The sequence below is a fragment of the Hyalella azteca genome, unplaced genomic scaffold (genome assembly GCF_000764305.2).
Source record: "Hyalella azteca isolate HAZT.00-mixed unplaced genomic scaffold, Hazt_2.0.2 contig16405, whole genome shotgun sequence".
Taxonomy (NCBI): Eukaryota; Metazoa; Arthropoda; class Malacostraca; order Amphipoda; family Hyalellidae; genus Hyalella; species Hyalella azteca.
The window spans coordinates 17345-33088 of record NW_025946229.1 but is presented as its reverse complement, the minus strand read 5'-3'; the positions used below and the strand labels follow the sequence as shown (position 1 = coordinate 33088).

The window sequence follows — 15744 nt, the reverse complement described above, 5'->3', positions numbered from 1 at the left end:
AACTAAAATGTCACTAAACAACATATTGCCGGTGAGATTCACCAGCCGATAGTATACAATCTTGACCTTTAGCAAAGATCTGATACGCTCATATTAACGAAAAGGCCGGCAATGATTCTAAGCCTTACAAATAATTGACACATCGATCGGTGTATCTCAGGAACAAATAACACGAAGGATGCACGCTTTCTAAGCGTATCCTTCTCGCTCGACACGCTCTATACGCACCTGCTCTCTGAAACCTTCTGGTTTTCAGCCTTCAGGGCTGGTAACCTCCATGTATCCTCCTTGATCTATCCTTCAGTATTATTGAAATGAACCTTTTACAGTTTGTTCAGCTTCCGTTGACCCTTTAACAAGCTTGTTGAAAGCGTTGACCAGCTATGAAAGTTTGGTATGAGTTTGGAATGACCTTTCATTCAATGAATGAAGGTTTGGTATGAGTTATGGAATGCCCTTTCATTCAATGAATGAAAGTTAGGTTCAATGAATGAAAGTTTGGTATGAGTTTGGTTTGCCCTTTCATCCAATGAATGAAAGTTTGGTATGAGTTTGGTTTGCCCTTTCATTCAATGAATGAAAGTTTGGTATGAGTTAGGAATGCTCCTGAGACAGGCAAGATGACGTGTGCTGATAAGCTCGTCCGCTATCCCAACAATATAATGGATTCTATTGATAATATTGGTTTTGTGCACGTGTTTTATAGAGATTCTACTACTTGATTTCGAAATGCCATAAATAATCCAAGAAGTCCGGTTTAGCTAAAGGAAATAAATACAGATGTATATATATATATATTAGTTGATTATAACTATCAATGACGGCAATTTCACTTCCGTCAACCCATTATGCCGACGATTCTCGTCATAAATGTTGAGAAATGTTCGCGAAACATTTTGCTAATTAATTATTATGTTGAACTGCGTAAACTCGCAACTTTGCAAACTTTAAAATAACCAAATAATGTAGGTATGGTGTCAAAATAGGTATACTAATTTTTATCCCTAACGAGGAAAATATAGTAAAAATCTATTCATCTTTTCCGACCACCGGCAATCTTTATTTTAAAAAATGCAAAATGAATTTTTACAGACGACCGGCCATCTCTATTGAGAAAATGAAAAATAAATTTTTAAAGACGACCGGCCATACTTATTGAATAAAAAAAAAATTTTTTTTGTAGGACGACCGGCCACCTTTATTAAAAAAAACGAATTACGACCAAATCATTTTTACAGACTGACGGCCATCTTTAATGAAAAAAGCTACGACCAAAATCCAAATCAATTTTACAGGATGGCGGGCACTGCGTGTGGTATGGTCAGTGTGGGCAGAACCCCGCGACATCCCTGCCCTCCAACTGCCCCTACTCGGGCCCCCCCAAGCCCCTGCCCCCCGAGATGACCCCCGTCCTGGCCGCCGTCTGTCCTGAGCTCGTCCACGAAATTGGTAGGTAATAGGGTAATAATAGGGAATAATATATAATATATTAACCCTATTATTATATATTATATTACATTATTATTATTATTATTTTTATTGTTATTATCATTATTATTATTATTACGTATTATTATTATTATTATTATTACCTTATTATTATATTACAGTACCTGAAAGTCTTTGATTCGAAAATCTGAAATTTGGAATTCGAGATGACATATTGCGAAATTTAGGACTTTCCAGTGGTGATATGAAATTGTTCCAGCTGCTAGAGCTGATGAAATGATAGTACTTGTGAAACTTAGGACTTTCCAGTCGCTTGGGGGTAGGTCCTTAGGATTCTTATCTTTTTTTATCCTATGCAACGCTATTAACTATTACCTACCTACCCTACCTATTAATACCCTATTATTATGTATAAGAAACTGGTAATAATAGGTATTGGAGCTTTATAGGATAAAAAATATAAGAATCCATATGACCTACCTATACTGTTTATTTTGTGAATACCAAAATTTTTATTTGTTTTTTGATTATAAATGTGATTTACTATGGTGTATGCTGTTCAGAAGTGCATAACGGCAGCCTGGCGTCCTGATGTTTATTTTCTCTTTCATGCACTAAAATTTTATTTATACACAAAAATAAATATCCTATTATTTTCATGCAGGAGTTCATAACGGGAGCGTATCGACATGCTGCTCTAGGGAGCAGGTGCTGTCCCTGCAGACGCAGACTGCAGCGGGCGTGGCTCTCCTGCAGCGCTGTCCTGCCTGCCTCAGGAACTTTAAGCTCGCCTACTGCTACCTCACTTGTGCCCCTGACCACAGCAACTACATGAGTGTTGGTACCACCGCCACCGCCCCCGACACTAGTGAGTTATAGGGGCGTTAGTGCTACCTCACTTGTGCCCCCGACCACAGCAACTACATGAGTGTTGGTACCACCGCCACCGCCCCCGACACTAGTGAGTTATAGGGGCGTTAGTGCTACCTCACTTGTGCCCCCGACCACAGCAACTACATGAGTGTTGGTGCCACCGCCACCGCCCCCGACACTAGTGAGTTATAGGAGCGTTAGAACCACCGCCCCCGACACTAGTGAGTTATAGGGGCGTTAGTGCTACTACTTATAGTGCTTGTGCTCCTGACCACAGCAACTACATGAGTGTTGGTACCACCGCCACCGCCCCCGACACCAGTGAGTTATAGGAGCGTTAGTACCACCGCACCCTACACCCATGAGTCCTAGGGGCGTTAGAACCACCGCCCCCGACACTAGTGAGTCCTAGGAGCGTTAGAACCACCGCCCCCGACACTAGTGAGTCCTAGGAGCGTTAGAACCACCGCCCCCGACACCAGTGAGTCCTAGGAGCGTTAGAACCACCGCCCCCGACACCAGTGAGTCCTAGGGGCGTTAGAACCACCGCCCCCGACACCAGTGAGTCCTAGGAGCGTTAGAACCACCGCCCCCGACACCAGTGAGTCCTAGGAGCGTTAGAACCACCGCCCCCGACACCAGTGAGTCCTAGGGGCGTTAGAACCACCGCCCCCGACACCAGTGAGTCCTAGGGGCGTTAGAACCACCGCCCCCGACACTAGTGAGTCCTAGGAGCGTTAGAACCACCGCCCCCGACACTAGTGAGTCCTAGGAGCGTTAGAACCACCGCCCCCGACACCAGTGAGTCCTAGGGGCGTTAGANCTGTCTCTTATACACATCTAGATGTGTATAAGAGACAGGCTCTCTACCGCCTGGCAGCTCCTGGAGAACTTCAATTTCATTCTCCTCCCTTGAGTAGCGGGGGTTACTGAACACTGATTCAAACTGAGATCCCAGTAACTCACACATGCCCTGGTCATCTCCGACAATGACTTTCGTTATCCTTAAGCGGGCCTACTGGCGTCTTTATTTTAGCCTTGGACTGAGCATATTTAAAAAAATATTGGGGTTCTCTTTGATGACCTCAACCACTCGCTCTTCCGCGGCTTGTTCTTCCATCCTGTGCGAGACCTGCAGCCAGAGTTCAATTTTCTTGTGCAAATTTACTTTCCATGACGTTGGGGCGTTGTCGCCTCTCCAACACCAGTTAATCCTGTTGGGTGTTGGAGCGGTAAACATAAACGTCACATTCTTGAATTCTGGAAGCTAATACTTGCTTTCTATAGGCATCAATTTTTTTTTTAAATTTGTTTCCTTTTATCAATGACGAAATTTGTTGATTGTAACCCTAGTTTTTTTAGGGAGATGCCTGTTCAAGACCAGTATTCGATGTATTTGGTTGACCTAATTTTAACATAAGTAGATACTGTAAATTCATTCGATTGAAGACAAGTATCAAATTCATTTGGTCTTACCTGATGTATTAAAGTCACGAAGCATGCATCTAATAAGTTATGAATTTATCTCCGTTCTTATCTCATGCAGACAAGACCGTTATCACCGAACTTGACTTCTCGATGTCCGAGTCCTTCGCTGATGGCGTGTTCGACTCCTGTAAGGACGTGTCCATGCCGTCCACCAACGAGAAGGTCATGTCCATCATGTGTGGTCCATGGGGGTCATATTACTGCACCCCACAAAGATGGTTCGAGTTCATGGGGTCCACAAGTAACGGCGTCGCCCCCTTCACCATCAAGTATAATTTCGTTAATGGGACCCAAGACAACAGCTTCTCCAGGCCCATCGTGCCGTGTGACCAGAAGCCTTCCGTGAGTTATGAGTGTGTGGTGTGTTGTGTTGTGTCTGAGTGATGAGTGTGACCAGAAGCCTTCTACCCCAAGCATTCCTCCCCTAGAACCCAAAACATTCCTCCCCCAGAACCCCAAGCATTCCTCCCCCAGAAGCCAGAACCCCAAACATTCCTCCCCCAGAACCCAAAACATTCCTCCCCCAGAACCCCAAGCATTCCTCCCCCAGAACCCCAAGCATTCCTCCCCAGAACCCCCGTCATTCCTCCCCCAGAACGGGTCTCGGGAGTGCAGCTGCATGGACTGCCAGAGGGCGTGTCCTGTGCCCCCAGAACCTCCCTCTGAGGGCTTCAGTCTCCTGCAGAGGGAGATCATCTACGGCGCCCTCGGTCTGTCCGTCGTCCTCGTCTGGTCCATTGTCCTCCTCTGCAACATCTTCGAGAAAGGCACGCTTAAATATTTGATAGAGTTCAAATTATAGGGGATTTTTCGTGGGGAAAAACAATCGGCGAAGTTATGTTTGCCAAATTTTCCGTAATTTTTTCGTGCAAAAAAAATCGATTAAGTTATGATTACTAAATTTCCCTTCTTTTTTTTCGTGGGAAAATGAAAGAGAAAGTTATGCTTACAGATTTTCCCGTCATTTTTTTTCGTGGAAAAAAATACGACAAAGTTATGGTTGCAAAGTTTGCCGTAATTTTTTTCGTGGAAAAAAAATCGACAAAGTTATGTTTACAATTTTTTTGTCGTTTTAGATTCAGGAATATGTTCGTGAAAAATGTACCTTGTTGGTGCGAAGGCATGTTTGAAATTTTTTTGACATTTTAAACAAAGGAAAAATATTTGAGGAAAATCAACCTGGTTGTTAAAAAATTTGCATAAATTTCGCTACTAGACTTTTTACCTCTCCCGTCTGGTCCATCGTAATGGGAACGAGAATGATTTAATCAAGACGGAACTTTTAATTTTAAGTAATAAATGATGTTTGAAATGAGCCATTAACCGTAAATTTTGTGTGCATATTTGTTTGGTAATTTACGATGTGATCATTAACAGCATTTTATTTGGAAATTATCTGCCAGGGAATTAAATGACTAACGCATCAAAACGCATTTATGTGGGTGCTCTAGTTTTTGCATAAAACCGTTTCAAATTATATGAAGTGAGCATTTTTCAACAAAATGTACAAGGATTAAATTGAAAAATTAGATTTATAGATCATTAGATATACAGGGAAAACTGTTTTATCATTTCACGGGAAATTGCAGAAATACAGGGAAAATTCATTGGTTTTATGATGTACTAGAGATGTAATTTATAGAGCGTGTAATTACAGTGTTATTATATCGTTGTTAACAGTTCCGTCAGGCGAGCTGTACGTGCACTGTAGGTGTCCAGGCAGACTCGGCCACAGGATATCAGACGGCATCCGCCTGTTCTTTGTCAAGTGGGGAACCGGTGAGTCCTGCCTGCATCCTATTATTACGTTTATTTATATCTTAATTACGGTATATTAGATAAATTGACTGTTCTTTGTTAAGTGGGGAACCGGTGAGTACTGCCTACATCTATCTTTATTTCTGTCTTAATTATATTAAATAAATTTTCACAATAATCCGCCTGTTCTTTGTGATGTGGCCCATCATGTGGGGAACCGGTAAGTACTGCCTCCATCTAATTGTTATGTTTATTTATATTCTAATTATATTAATTAAACTGTTTACATCCTACTATCATGTTTATATTTATATCTTAATTATATTAAATAAATTCTCGCAATAATCCGCCTGTTCTTTGTTAAGTGGGGAACCGGCGAGTCTTGCCTATATCCAACTATGTTTATTTCTGTCTTAATTATATTAAATAAATTGCCGTTGTTAATAGAGAGGTCGGTTTATAACTGGCCAAGGGAGTTGCAAATATCAAACAGTCATGTGTATTTTCTTTTCTCAATAATATTAAATGAATTGCTGTTGTTAGTGCAAAGGTCAAATGAGAAATGAGCAAAGATGTTGAAAATATGGCATACTCTTCTTTATCAATTTTAGTTAATAATATTAATTAAATAACTGTTTAACCAGACGAGAGCGAAGGTTTTGTCAATATTTGTGTGTTGCTAAATTGCAAGCAAGGAATGAAGAATCATTATTATGAATGCTGACTGTTAATGTTTATCCTTCGATGTTAGCGACAGGTCAGCTAGTCTTACGTCTGATGCTTGCTATCCTGTATGAATCGCTTGCAACATTTCCTTCTGTTGCTAAAAGGAATAATTTTTTTCACTTTAATTTTAATGACCTGTTAGGAGCATTATTCAACATTCGAACATTTATTGATTGAACATTTTAGATAAATGTGAGGGTTGTGGCATTCACTTATATTACTATAGCAAAAAATTCATTACTTTTATTTATGTTAATTAACTACAAGGGTAATTATTGATTGAGATTTAATTATATGTTAGAGCTGATAGTGTCACCCTTGGAAGGTGATAGCAGTCAGCATGTTAAAATAGATTGAAGCATTTCTTTTACCTTTTTCCTTAGGTGATTAGAAGCCTCTAGGGTAATAATTAATAAAGTTTTGACTATATCTCAGGTGTTGGTCGTAACCCGTGGAAGGTGATTGCAGCCAGCGCGCTAGTATAGCTTGCAACATTTCATTTACCTTTTACTTAGGTGATTACAAGCCACTAGGGTAATTACTAATAAAATTTTGACTATAGTATCTCTGGTGTACTCCAAGGTAATTACTAATAAAGTTTGACTATATATCAGGTGTAGGCCGTCACCCCTGGAAGGTGATAGCAGCCAGCGTGCTGGTAGCCCTGGGTCTGTCATGTGGAGTACGGCAGTTGGTCGTGACAACAGACCCCGTGGAGCTGTGGGCTGCTCCAACCTCCAGGTCACGCTTGGAGAAACAATATTTCGATGAACACTTCGAACCTTTCTACAGAACTGAGATGATTATCATCCGTCCCGTGGGACTAGACCCAGTGAGTATCATTGGCAGCTTCGTTGAGATGATTATCATCCGTCCCGTGGGACTAGACCCAGTGAGTATCATTGGTAGCTTCGTTGAGATAATTATCATCCGTCCCGTGGGACTAGACCCAGTGAGTATCATTGGTAGCTTCGTTGAGATGATTATCATCCGTCCCGTGGGACTTGGCCCAGTGAGTATCATTGGCAGCTTCGTGCGGTTATGAGAAAAAACTTCATTGCTTTTTTGACGAAGTCTGTAGCATTTTGTTGACATTATTGGAACAAGTCTACAAGAGGACGTCGTAGTGAGAAGTTTATTGTACGTATCTGGTACATGAATATCGATGGTTTTCATTTATTCATACATTGAATTAATAAACCTCGTGACGTTAACTTCTTCATTCATATATCTTGGAGATTGAAAGTCGTGACGCCAACAAAAAGGTTTTAATAAAGAGTATATAAAACGAAGCTGCAAAGATCCAATAGTTCTTCATAAACCACACAGTACACAGGAGTGCTTGTGTGAATATAAAATTTTAATGAACTGTAAAATTGCAAATAAATTTACCAATCCACACATGTCGCAAATATTAAAGGATGTACTAGAAATGGGCTCCAGATTAGTATACTAGCTCGTACAAATGTGTTAATTTAATTTAACGTTCTTTCTTATTTCTAAATTTCTTATGTTTTGTTGTGTTTTCATTAAGGTTGAGCAGCTAACACCTGACGGAGTGAAGGTCTGGGGCCCGGTGTTCAACAAGGAGTTCCTGAAGGCGGTCGCTGACATCCAAAACTACATTGAAAATGAAGTGAGATTTTTGAGCTAACGTTGCGCTAAAATGTTCGTATTAATTAACGGTATTATTATTATTCATGCCAGATTGAAAATGAGGTGAGATTTTTTAGCCAAAGTTGCGCTAAAATTTTCGAATTATTATTATTCGTGCGAGCTCTAAATTGGAGGTAGTCTTTGGTTATCTTTTTTACTGGGCCTGCAGACTGTCAAATGAAATTTTCGATAGGCCTAGTTGGAATTTGCAATTTCGGTTAATTTACGTTATTTATTTCGTACTGGATGAGCCACGGTGAATTTTTATTATGTTTTCAGGCGATTTCAACATAAATGAGCTGAATTCTTGAAAATTTCACCAGGAATTTCGTATGCTTGTGTGGGCACTCGGTGTTATGTGCCAGAGTTGATGACCATTTTAGCTACACTCGTGGCTGTTTAAACTTCGCCAGGTTGCACAATCTTACTACGTTCAGAGGCTGCCACACTACTTAGTAGTTGCCGTATGAGTAGGTATTATAATTATATACCTACATAAATTTATGTTTTTCTTCTATACTTCAGTACAAACGCAATTGTAAGCAGGCTCAGCGAGCCAACGCTCAGCGAGCCAACGCCTTCATTTGTACGGTGCTGCGTGAAAAAGCGAAATGTAGTTTACCGTCCGCGTACAAAAAAAAACCTAGATTATGAATTTCGTTGAAATAACATTTAATTAGCGTTATCTTAACGTCAGAAGCTCGTTGGGCGAATATTGCTCTGAGCGTTAAAAAAGGGTTAGTCCTCGATGTTAATTTGTTGCCATAGATATACGTAGCGAATATGACACAACTCTGTCGGACATGCGATTAGCTAACGTTATATCAACGTTAGATGTTCTTATCGGTGCGAATATTGTCAATTGTATTAAAAAATGAAAAAAGTATAAATTGATGTATCTAGATACTTGGCGACAATGGTACAGCTCTGTCGGACATGCGGCTAATCAACGTTATAGGTATTCAACTTTAGATGTTCTTATCCGTGCGAATATTGTTTATGGTATTGAAAAATGTACCTAAATAAAATTAAATTATGTATTTAGATACGTGGCGACAATGGTACAACTCTCTCGGACATGCGCTTAATTAACGTTAAATCAACGTTAGATAAAACGTTTGCTCTTATAGGTGCGAATATTGTTTATGGTATTGAAAAATGTAAATAAAATTAATTTATGTATCTAGATACGTGGCGACAACGGCTCAACTTTGTCGGACATGCGGCCAATCAACGTTATAGGTATTCAACTTTATATGTTCTTATCCGTGCGAATTTTGTTTATCTTGCTGAAAAAATATTTAAAAAATTATTTATGTATCTAGATACTAGGCGACAATGGTACAAGTCTCTCGGACATCTGCTTCAAGCCGCTGGCCCCTGTCAACGAGAACTGCACCATCCAGTCTGTGCTGAACTACTTCCAGAACAACCCCAGCAACCTGGACATCGAGGATGTTGATGCGTTAGGTTATAACGTCACTTACCTCAACCATCTCGACGCCTGCTTCAGGTAATGAATTAAATAAAATTACTGTATTCTTAGTTATTTAATTTAGACCTATTAACCATCTCGACGCTTTTATTCAGGTGGAAATGAACCAAAATGCCTTGATGTTAATTATTTTATATTAATCAAGCATCTCGACGTGTGTTGCAGGTAAGAATGAACCTAATTCTTTCTATAGGCTAAATGATATATATTGTAGGTATATATATTGTATATTGTATTTGGAAAGCTAGGTATGATCTTTAGTGACAAAATCTCAATGTAATTCTGAAAAATATGAGACGCGATGTAGGCATAATGAATAAAAAACTACGATGTAAGGGCGATGAAAAAAATGATAAAATGAAATAATATAATGTATGCCAGTGTAATTCTAACATAATAATTCCAGTAGTATAATAATTATAATGTACAAATTAAAATATAACAATTCTAATATAATAATTATAATATAATAATCATAATATAATAATTCTAATATATTAATTCTAATATAATAATTCTAATATAACAATTATAATAAAATAATTGTAATATACTGCAGGAACCCAGTGAACCCTGAGGAGAGCTCCGTGGGGCTGCCCTGCCTGGGGACGTACGGGGGGCCTGTGTTCCCCTACACCTCCCTGGGGGGCTTCCTGGCCAACCAGTCCACTGTGAGTCATGGTCACTAGTTACTAGTAGTAGCTAGGTACCAGTAGTAGCTAGTTACCAGTCCACTGTGAGTCGTGGTCACTAGTTACCAGTAGTAGCTAGTTACCAGTCCCCCATGAGCGTTGGTAACTAGGTACCCGGTACTAGTCCCCCGTTGGTCAGGATCTAGCTAATTTATTTATTTAGCTAGTAATAAGACTTGCATTGGTCAGGATCTAGCTAATTTATTTAGCTACTAATAAGACTTGCATTGGTCAGGATCTAGCTAATTTATTTAGCCAATAATAAGGCTTGCATTGGTCAGGATCCATATTATAATAAGGTTAACATTACAGGATTTAGGCGTTAACCCCGCGTACCACAACGCTACAGCGCTGGTCATCACCTTCGTCGTCAACAATCACCTCAACAAGAGCGATAACGCTCAGGCGCTCGACTGGGAGAAAGCGTATGTAACCTTTTGATTTAGCTCATTTAAATGATTTAATGTAAATGGTTAAATATGCAAATTTTGGTCATTTAAATGATTAATTTTAGCCGATTAATTGGTCTTAGTTGTTGAGATAAAAGTGTAAGAGGTTAGCGGTACATGTTAATTAAGTTTCCTGAATTTTTTCATTCTTATTTGTTTTTATATAGGTAGCTAAACATTGATTGTCTTACGCGCTTAGGAGCAAGCGTAAATATAAACATTCAAGTCAATAATAATCTGTTATATACAATGAAGGTGACATTGCAAGTGAACATTGCACGCTAGTTAGCTTCCAATATCATGGTTAAACCAGCTTATCATCTATATTATTTGAATGATAATGTTTAAAACTTTGAATGATCGTTGTTTTTCACAAAAAAAAAACTTACGTAACTCCCAACGGGACGCCATACACTTAGAAAAATGAATGGGCTATATTGTCCAAATATAGCACTTAAAATATAGGACGTAGCACTAAAACACTATTTAGCTAGGCAAAACTGAGTCAGAATGACACACATGGCGGCGGCAAAGAGTGCACCGCTATTTTGACCAAATCACACTCATTTCTCTGTGTGTACGTGCAGGTTCCTTGCGTATGTGCGTAACGTGACCCACCCGCTGGTGAGCATCTCCTTCTCAGCTGAGCGCTCCATCCAGGACGAGCTGGAGAGGGAGAGTCAGGGAGACGTGCTCACTGTGCTCGTCTCATATGTGCTCATGTTCACTTACATCGTCTTCAGTGAGTCAGGGAGATGTGCTCACTGTGCTCGTCTCATATGTGCTCATGTTCACTTACATCGTCTTCAGTGAGTCAGGGAGATGTGCTCACGGTGCTCATCTCGTATGTGCTCATTAGTCATGGTCTCTAGTGAGTCATGGTCTCTAGTGAGTCATGGTCTCTAGTGAGTCATGGTCTCTAGTGAGTCATGGTCTCTAGTGAGTCATGGTCTCGAGTAAGTCATGGTCTCGAGTGAGTCATGGTCTCGAGTAAGTCTTGCATATGCCGATTCTATAAATAAAAAAAATTCTAAATAATAATAATAATGATAAGGAACAATAAAATAAATTCATTCCCTCCCCGTCAGGTATGTGTTTTCCCTCTGTGGAGGTGCATATTATTATTATTCTATCTATAACATTTATTTATAAGCATACATTTCTAAATAATAACAATAAGGAACAACAAAATAATTCTCCTACTATAAAATAAAAAATAATTCAAAATAATAATAATAATGAACAATAATAAAAATAATTCTAAATAATAATAAGAAACAATAATAAAAATAATTCAAAATAATAATAATAAGGGACAATAATAAAAAATAATTCAAAATAATAATAATAAGGAACAATAAAGAAAATAATAAGGAGCAATATAATAATTCACCCCCCCCCCCATCAGGTATCGGACACGTGAGCGGGTGCTCACGGCTGCCAGTGGACAGCAAGGTGACGCTGGGGCTGTGTGGGGTGCTCATTGTGCTCACCTCTGTCACCGCCTCCGTCGGGGTCTATGCGCTCATTGGGGTGCCTGCTACGCTCATTATTATTGAGGTGAGTGAGTAGTGATGTATCTAATTAACTTTTAATTTAAAAACTTAATTTCATTAACTTTAATAAGTGAGTGAAGAGACGCGGGTTCGAACCCCCGTCATGCATTGCAGGTTAACACATGCTGTCTTAGTCACAATATATCGAAGTGTTTTAAATGCCAAGCGTTGCCAAATATCTTGTAATATTACAATATAGGAGGGTTGATTTTACTGTCCTAATTACTGTACTGTATTTACTGTATTAACCACTGTTGCTGTCGTAAGACGGGTGAATGAGACATTGATGGTCGAATAACTACCAGTGGTCGTAGTGCCCTGATACACTGGCCTAGGAACTGTCCATTCATAGTGATACTTGTTCTCTGCAGACAAATTAGTACTAGTTGCAGCTCCAATGTCAATTAGTAACTCAATTAGTAACTTATACCAATTAGTAACTCAATTAGTAACTTATACCAATTAGTAACTCAATTAGTAACTTATACCAATTAGTAACTTATACCAATTAGTAACTCAATTGGTAACTAATATCAATTAGTAATAAGTTAATTAGTAGTAACTACTGCCTTGTTCTCTTTAGACCAACTAGTAAGAGCTGCAGCTCTAATATCAATTAGTAATAAGTTAATTAGTAACTAATACCAATAAGTAACATAATTAGTTGTAACTACTGCCCCATAGTAACTTATTTACTAACTAATATCAAGTATTAATAACTGAATTAGTAGTAACTACTGCACCTTAGTAACTTAATTAGGAACTAATATCAATTAGTAACTTATTTAGTGGTAACTAATATCAATTAGTAATAAGTTAATTAGTACCCACTACCCCGACAGGTGATCCCGTTCCTAGTTCTGGCTGTAGGAGTGGACAACATGTTCCTGCTGGTGAGCGGACTCCAGCGGGCCGAGAAGCTCCCCACCGAGACCGGACCTGAGCAGTTGGGGCGCGTCTTGGGGCAGGTCGCCCCCTCCCTCCTCATCTCTACAGGGTCTGAAGCTGCCTGCTTCTTCCTGGGTCTGTATTGAGGGCCTGTTGTATTGAGGGCCTCTTGTATTGAGGGCCTCTTGTATTGAGGGCCTCTTGTATTGAGGGCCTCTTGTATTGAGGGCCTCTTGTATTGAGGGCCCTTGTATTGAGGGCCTCTTGTATTGAGGTCCCTTGTATTGAAGGCCTCTTGTATTGAGGGCCCTTGTATTGAGGGCCTCTTGTACTGAGGGCCTCTTGTATTGAGGGCCCTTGTATTGAGGGCCTCTTGTATTGAGGTGGGCTCTTGTATTGAGGGCTCTTGTATTGAGGGCCCTTGTATTGAGGGCTTTTGTATTGAGGGCTCTTGTATTGAGGGCTCTTGTATTGAGGGCCTTTGTATTGAGGCCCTTTAAATAAATACTGTAGATACATGTTAGAAATTCCTAATAGATTACGCTTATGCGGAGAATCCGTTACTGGACACACAGCAGATCAAGTCATGGCTGTACAAATCATCATTACCAATTATTTGTTATATCAATCATTGTTATCAATTATTAATTTTGTCATGGATGTTTTAATATTATTATTTCCTTTGCGTATTTCGATGAAATAATTCAATCAAAATTAAAATTCTCGTCGTTGGTCATGGTCGTTTTTGCTGCGACTGGTTAACTGTTACCATATCGTAGAAATTATAAAATATTACAATTAATTGATGCTTGTATTTGCTTTAAAATGCATTAAAGCCGTTTTTTAACTTTATTTCCTAACGTAATCACGTAAAGTTACCTGAAGTGCGGGCGACTCGTTAACTGTTACCAAATCGTAAAAATTATGAAGATATTACAATTAGTTCATGCTTGTATCTGCTTGAAATGAATAAAGCCGTAATTTTTTACCATTATTTCCTAACCGAACCATGAAAATTCGCCTGAAGTGCGGAAAGCTTGAACCTAAAGTTAATTTTTCTCAATTAACTGATGCTTGTATCTGCTTGAATTGAATTAAAGCCGTAGTTTTTTAACATTATTTCTGAACTGAACCATGAAAATTGCCTGAAGTGCGGAAAACCTAAAATTAATTATTCAACAATATTAACTAATTAATTTTTCTGTGCAGGCGCCCTCTCGCCGATGCCGGCAGTGCGGGCGTTCGCGCTGTACGCGGGGCTGGCGCTCACCGTGGACTTCCTGCTGCAGATCACCTGCTTCCTGGCCGTGCTGTCCCTCGACCACGCACGGCAGGAGGTAGCTTACTAGGAACCTCAACTAGTGCATAATTAACTAGTGGAGACATAACTAGGGCGGCGACACGCGCGGCAGGAGGTGCCTTGCTTATTAGGAACCTGAACTAGTGCATAATTAACTAGTGGAGACGTAACTAGTGCGGCGCCACGCCCGGCAGAAGGTTGCTTGCTTACTGGGAACTTTACTAGTGCAGACTTAACTAGTGCTGCACTAGGCTCGCTAGAGGGTGCCTTTGATTACTAGGAACTGTACTAGTGCAGACTTAATTAGTGCTGCACTAGGCTCGCTAGGAGGTGTCCTTGATTTCTAGGAACTGTGTCCAAGCTGTCCTTGATTTCTAGGAGCTTAACTAGTGCTGCTCGAGTACCTCGATTGATAGATGCTGACTATCCAGCGGTAAATGATATGCTTCAATTATTATGCAAAGTTCCACTCTTCTCAACTATAATACTCGATTAAATACTTGTTAAATGGTGGTCGATTTTGATTTAGTTTTGATGTAATGAGTGCTGAAAAATGTTACATCTATGACTGCCGCTTGTATAAGTTTATGAAATATTTGATTAAGTGAATTAAATTTGGGTTGTAGTTTCGATGAAACGAGTGCTTGTTAAATTATTATTACAATTAGTATAAATAATATTCTGTTGTTCATGAGGTGTTTAGGGCAGTTGATTTCGATTTAGTTGTGATGAAACGAACGAGTGCTGAAAAATGTTACATCTATGATGGCCGCTTCTATAAGTTTATTAAATATATGATGAAATAAATTGAATTTGAATTAGTTTCGACGAAACGAGTGCATTTTTTTCTACCATGAGTATAAGTATTTTTTGTGTACCGTTAGTATAAGTATTTTTTACAATTAGTATAATTAATAATAATACTATTGTATTATTAATAATATTGTACTAATATTGTACTACTATTGTATTATTAATAATATTGTATTAAATAATGCAATTAGTATAATTAATATTGAGTTAGTTTCGACGAAACAAGTACTTGTTACATTTTTTTTCTACCATTATTATAAGTATTTTTTATAATTAGTATAATTAATAATAATACTATTGTATTATTAATAATATTGTACCAAGGACTACTACACACAGGACATGCATAGCCTATGTCCAGCCTCTGCTAGCAGAGGCGATCGCCTACACTATGAAAATGCTGGTGTTTTAGTGGCATCAACAAATGATATGCCCATAATTGTTTCATACAATAGTATTACAATGTGTGTAGTAGTNATACTATTGTATGAAACAATTATGGGCATATCATTTGTTGATGCCACTAAAACAACAGCATTTTCATAGTGTAGGCGATCGCCTCTGCTAGCAGAGGCTGGACATAGGCTATGCATGTCCTGTG

At 39.1% G+C, this 15744-nt stretch overlaps 1 protein-coding gene across 5 annotated transcripts in view; it reads left to right on the top strand.

Annotated features, from left to right (window-relative positions):
• Window positions 1–15744, top strand: part of LOC108666292 (NPC intracellular cholesterol transporter 1) — a 42451-nt gene that overhangs the window by 14702 nt on the left and 12005 nt on the right. For 3 of the 5 annotated variants that reach the window (XM_018153130.2, XM_018153132.2, XM_018153133.2), the window contains exons 2-16: window positions 1296–1449; window positions 2114–2317; window positions 3869–4152; window positions 4406–4577; window positions 5491–5589; window positions 6909–7126; window positions 7829–7930; window positions 9276–9463; window positions 10005–10116; window positions 10450–10562; window positions 11174–11276; window positions 11344–11395; window positions 11995–12146; window positions 12985–13165; window positions 14240–14367. In XM_018153130.2, coding sequence (XP_018008619.1) covers window positions 1296–1449; window positions 2114–2317; window positions 3869–4152; window positions 4406–4577; window positions 5491–5589; window positions 6909–7126; window positions 7829–7930; window positions 9276–9463; window positions 10005–10116; window positions 10450–10562; window positions 11174–11276; window positions 11344–11395; window positions 11995–12146; window positions 12985–13165; window positions 14240–14367 — 2262 coding nt within the window. The other 2 variants (XM_018153131.2, XM_018153134.2) reach the window with 2 other exon arrangements.